The following is a 5371-nucleotide window of genomic DNA, read 5'->3' on the forward strand; positions in this document are numbered from 1 at the left end:
GGGGAGGTATCCCAGGTACTACTACATTTTGTGAAGATGGTTTAGATAACCGTATGGATGGATATTTTATATATTAGCTGTTGAACACATTTATATTGTGTATGGACACAATCTTAATATCTGATAGCTCCACTGCTAGAAGGCATAGCATGCTACTTAGTCTAGTCCTAGATTAGTTTGTAACATCAGATTCCTGTCCCCATTGTATTAAGTTTGTCACAGTATTAGAATGTACAGGTCGGTTATGCTTTGCAAAACTGTACTGGCACCAACCCACCAACCAACCACAATAGAAGCACATGTATTATCATTTCATGCTGTCGAGAAACTAATGAACTAACTAATAGGCATGATGTACCAATATTAGGATTACAGTGGTTTACAAAATACTGCAGACTTTACTTGAAAGGATCCAGTAAACATACTTATTAGTGCTTATCAGTGATTACCATATAAAACAGGATATCACTATTTCCATTTTGATTAAGAACAAATAGTTGAAAAATAGGTACTGCATTTAACTTCTTGGAAGTACAATACAGCAAGAAGACATAATACAAAATTCAGACTAAGACATACGGTGAAGTGTTGCACATCCTTCCATATTTCGAGTAGATTAACATCTTCCACACAACCACAGCCAAGACGCCCTAATCCAGAGATTGTGAAATCTTTGAAAAGTGTGAACTTGCAACATTCATCATGATTGGTGTCACTTGGTCCCACGTTAACTCTTGATATGGATGAACCAACAACTGCTGAAGTTGAGTAAGTATCACCTGCCAGGATTACTCGTTGTCTTTATACACTAGAAAAACAATTATTTCTAGACAATCCAAAATAGTTGCAACTTATGAGAGGTATAAAAGTTAAAACCTGTACAAAGTTCGTTGCTGCAACATTGAACAGCCCCTTTAGGAGCAATTGGTTCTGTGGGCAATGAACCATCTGTATTCATGTTTTGTTCCTTGGAGTTAGGATAGGATAAATCATCAGCTTTCCCCATAGCCAAATGGGATTCCATTTCTTTTCGAAGCCTTTGACGGCGCAGAGCTTTTCCTTGCCTTCCAATTGATGGGCTCAATCTTGACAGTTCAGGGAAATATTTCTCAAGTACCTACAGAAAAACCATACTTAGGTGAGCCCAAAGTCAGCTTTCTATCCTACAACTCCGAAGCAACTTGGGAAGTCCCAAAAGCTTCTTGCGGTGATCATAAGCCAACAGACAACCTTTTGTCCAACAAGAAAGTGAAATCTCTACTCATTACTCAGAAACTGTCATTTAAGCTTGTGGAAAGAGATCTAGCATAAAGTGTTAATTAATATATGAAGGAACTATTTTTTCTGTGGTTACAACTTATATGAGGAATTTGCTAATGCAACTAGTTCAAACAAGACACACGCTCATCAGCAAGTTAGGGTTGAGCAACTAGACCAAATTGATCAAGTCTGCTCTTGTCCATCACGTTTCTTAAGATAAGGTTGTTATCATTCATATATTTAAAAAATGAATAAACTCATTCACATTTTAGTATTTGGTGACATTCCTGAACATCATCAACTGTTCACTGTCAAGTGTTATGCTAAACAAGGATAAGAGGCTCTGATATCTGTGCCCAATACAAAGGGGTGGTAAGGGTAGCAAACAGGAATCACAAATGCTGCTTAAGTGAGCATTAAAGGTGATTACATAAGCATAAGGCATACCTTCTACAAAGTATCAACAAACTGCCATGCCTGACAGCTTTCTTCTTATTTTAAGCACACGCTGATTTATTTTCAGCACACAATACATCCCTAGTCATAAGTAGTATTATTGAAGAACACGCATATAATTCATAAATGAAGAGTCTCTAAAAGTAAGGAACTGGGTGGAACATCCAGCATATACAAATATAAAGGCTGAAAGAACAAAGCATTTACCATTTGAAAAGCTGCTCGGAAGGCATGTATATCAAAATTTTGTAGGGCCATTTCCTTGGTGAGGCTTCTCCATCTCTCTGCGCTCTACAAAGGATCCGCAGAAAAGCTTTTTAACTAAGAGCAGTACTATTCAAGACTAACAATTTGGCAGATAACTTCAGTTCAACACAAATCTTCCATCCCTAATACTAGTAGATTGCTAATAATGCAGCTAGGAAATGGCTTTAAATATTCTGCTAGTGCAAACAGAACAACTGTAACACGCAATTATCGAATAAGTTCTCCTATAAGAAGACAGATGAATATGAAAACTTCGATTACATGAACATAAGTTGTTTCTAACTTAGGGAAATGATGCTCTAGACCTCATAATTACGTATCATATAATATACGTGTACTAAAAGAAAACTGGGAGCTTCAACAAAATGACAGACATTTTTGGTAAATTGTACTACTATGTCTAGTACCCTTGTCTATGTCCTGACTTTTGACCATCTTAAAAAATACTCCCTCTGTAATGAAATATAAGATCGTTTAGATCACTGAAGTAGTGATCTAAACGATCTTATATTTCTTTATAGAGGGAGTATTATGAATCGCTACAAGCAAGAATTGCTGTTATACCTGGCAAGCAAGGTCGCGAATGCTTTTGCCAAGCACCAGTTTCGATGATTTGGCAGCGTTGCTGATAGGAAAACCAGGGGATGTGTCTGTATCCTCATGACAATCCTCGGACAACAAGTTGTAACAGCATCCTACGCTTACCAATGCTTGTACTTGTTCACAGGACACGAAAACCCTGCCCACGGAACACAGTTGTCATGTTGGAAGGACATTCTATGAAATAGAGAAAAACTGAAGATGCAGCATTTTATGCATATGGCGAAAAGGATGCACTACATCAATTCACAATGTTCCCATGATTGCACAAAGGACCCACCTTAGCATGTTAACTGAAAGATCACCACAGGCATGGAGACCAGCAAGGACTAATTGAGGAATGCTATGATTTGGTTGCCCAATCTGAGGACTACTCTGATTACAGTTATTACTTTCTGTTACATGTTCACCATGATCATCTTGACATGCATCCAACACCACAGCTGCCAGTGTGTCACTAGAAAGAACATGACAAGTGACAGTTCTTGGCACTTTGAACTGTTGCTTCTCTACACTGCAAAAACAACGGGAAGCGATCTGTAGCAACAGGAATCAACTCTAAAGATGTCAAGGTAGTAAAACGAAAATCCAATTTGACAAGAAGTGTACCATTTAGCAGCATAGTGCTTCTTTATCCTCTCTGCACGAGTATTTGTAACAGATGCATGATGTGATGAAGCATCTATTGCTATAACAGCGAGTTGGTACTCAAAGGATAAAGCTTGTGCAAGATAACCCTGATAAGGCAATTAAAATGAATAAGAAACAAATAAATGGAAATACAAATTATGTAGAACTCAAAGTTTGCTGTCATTCCCAAAAATGTACAGTCCCTACAGTGTAAATCCAAATGGCTTTAAGCTTCCACGGATAGGCCAAGCAAGACATAGAATACGTTGTACTTTCTAACAGCAACACCTAGAAAAGATACCCCAGATGTCTCTTTACACTTCGATTTTCTAACAGCAACACCTAGAAAAGATACCCCAGATGTCTCTTTACACTTCGATTAATAGGCCAAGAGGTAGCAATATGTTTGTGTTTTCAATTGCAAAACCTAGGAAAGAATAATCAAAATAATTTGGCCTTAACTTGAACCTGGTCTGTTTCTTATTTGTATCCAGCATAAAATGCCTGCTCAGACTTGCCAATGTATAAGTTTGATACTGCAGATGGAAAAAGTATGAATGGGAGCAATATTTCATAGGGTGTTAATTATCCAAGTACTATCACACGATTTTAATTTTTTGTTCAAATGAAGACTGGTTATAACTGCAAAAATTCTTCCAAGTGCAGAGCTGGTACCTGACCAGAACCTACATCAACCACTGTCTTGGCTCCACGACTCCTAGCAATTGCGTCAACCATCCCAGATAGGGCTTCAATCTGCATCAAGCAAACCTCTCCAAACATGAGAATGCAAAGAGCTAAAAAACTGAATTTAACTTTAGACATAGACGAAAAAATATAGTTAACAGGAGTATGTTTATCATTACAAGCTAATTACCTACTTCATGCTTCTTCTTCGAGTTCATGCCTTGAGCAAGAACAGTACCAATTGATGCGACGCGCGAATTAGGTAAAAACTGCAAATTATTCAGGAAATGGTAGGTCGGGATTAAACAGACGAATTTTATTGACGAGATAATTAAGGGAAACCCGGCCGAAAACGCTAGCATGAGTAACGCACACTTTATCTGATAGGTGCAGGAATCGTACCGATTTTGGCGATTTTTGCTCACGTGGAAGAACAAGCGACCTCGCAGTGAGTATAAATTCCTGAAGTGAACTTGGCCAATGGTCCTGTAAAACAATACTCAACTACTCATATTCCACTTCCAGTAGAAGCAAAAGAGAGACAGAAGACGGGTTACTGAAAACAGGAGGCGAGGGCCCTTGCCTGGACGCAGCCGGAGGGCAACATGAGCAGGCTCTCGACGGGCTCCCGGCGGAGGCACTCCATCCAGTCGGCGTCCACCATCTCCCACAGCCTATCCTGCTCGGGCCGAATCCAGAACCAAACACCTCAAACGCGTCAGCAAGGTGCACGTACACCGCAGCAGCAAGATGGAGGAGGGATCCCCGCGACCACAAGCACGAGAACCCTAAACGCACTTCCAAGAGGAGCTACATGCGCTACAATCTAGCTTGAAGGAGAGAGAGGAGGAGAGATGGGGAGGGGAGTGGACCTTGAAGAAGTTGACGACGTGGGCCTCGAGGAGCGGGCGGTGGCGGCCGAGGAAGGAGGCGATGGCCTCCATCCACTCGCGGGTCTGCTCCGCCGTCTCGCACGAGCGCGCGCCGCCGCTCGCCGGAGACGCCGCCATCGCGAGGGGAGAAGTGGTGGGCGAAACTAGCACAGCAGCACAACGAGACTCGAGCGGGCCGGTTTCTCTCCCGCCTAAACGGGCCGTTCTGGGCCGAGAGGAACACGCTCTGGGCCACACGTCGGCAAACCAACCAACCAACGACGACGGACGGGACGTGCCGCCGGGGGTCCGGTCAACGTCAGAAGACCACGGAAAAGGGCTGGGAACCGACACCGGCAGGTGGGGCCGGCGACGTAAAAGCTGCCGGTGCGCGTCGTACCGTTATCGCTAGCTAGCTAGCACTAGCACTAGCAGCAGAGGAGAAAAAACAGGCTAGCGAAAACGCAGCAGGTCGCATCACATGTCGCATCGCCGTCAGATCTCATCAACCGCCCGATCTCCGCCACTGTGCTCCGGGAACAGGAAAATCGGGGCAAGCCATTAACGACCTTCTCTTTTGGTCTCTTCTCCGTGTAGTA

The 5371-nt window shown here is 42.2% G+C and overlaps 1 protein-coding gene across 2 annotated transcripts in view; it reads right to left on the reverse strand.

Moving 5' to 3' along the window:
• Positions 1-4964, reverse strand: part of LOC119299151 (protein RRNAD1-like) — an 8545-nt gene extending 3581 nt beyond the window's left edge. For both annotated transcript variants that reach the window (XR_005146104.1, XM_037576416.1), the window contains exons 1-11: positions 4773-4964; positions 4484-4579; positions 4303-4386; positions 4095-4169; positions 3889-3969; positions 3193-3320; positions 2864-3097; positions 2548-2722; positions 1924-2007; positions 877-1117; positions 580-779 (exon numbers count right to left, since the gene is read on the reverse strand). Coding sequence is in view for 1 of the 2 variants with exons in the window: in XM_037576416.1 (XP_037432313.1) it covers positions 580-779; positions 877-1117; positions 1924-2007; positions 2548-2722; positions 2864-3097; positions 3193-3320; positions 3889-3969; positions 4095-4169; positions 4303-4386; positions 4484-4579; positions 4773-4910 (1536 nt within the window). In the remaining variant the exon portion in view is untranslated. The remainder of the gene's footprint in view (positions 1-579; positions 780-876; positions 1118-1923; positions 2008-2547; positions 2723-2863; positions 3098-3192; positions 3321-3888; positions 3970-4094; positions 4170-4302; positions 4387-4483; positions 4580-4772) is intronic.
• Between the last annotated feature and the right edge of the window lie 407 nt (positions 4965-5371).

This window comes from Triticum dicoccoides, chromosome 5A (assembly GCF_002162155.2).
Source record: "Triticum dicoccoides isolate Atlit2015 ecotype Zavitan chromosome 5A, WEW_v2.0, whole genome shotgun sequence".
Taxonomy (NCBI): Eukaryota; Viridiplantae; Streptophyta; class Magnoliopsida; order Poales; family Poaceae; genus Triticum; species Triticum dicoccoides.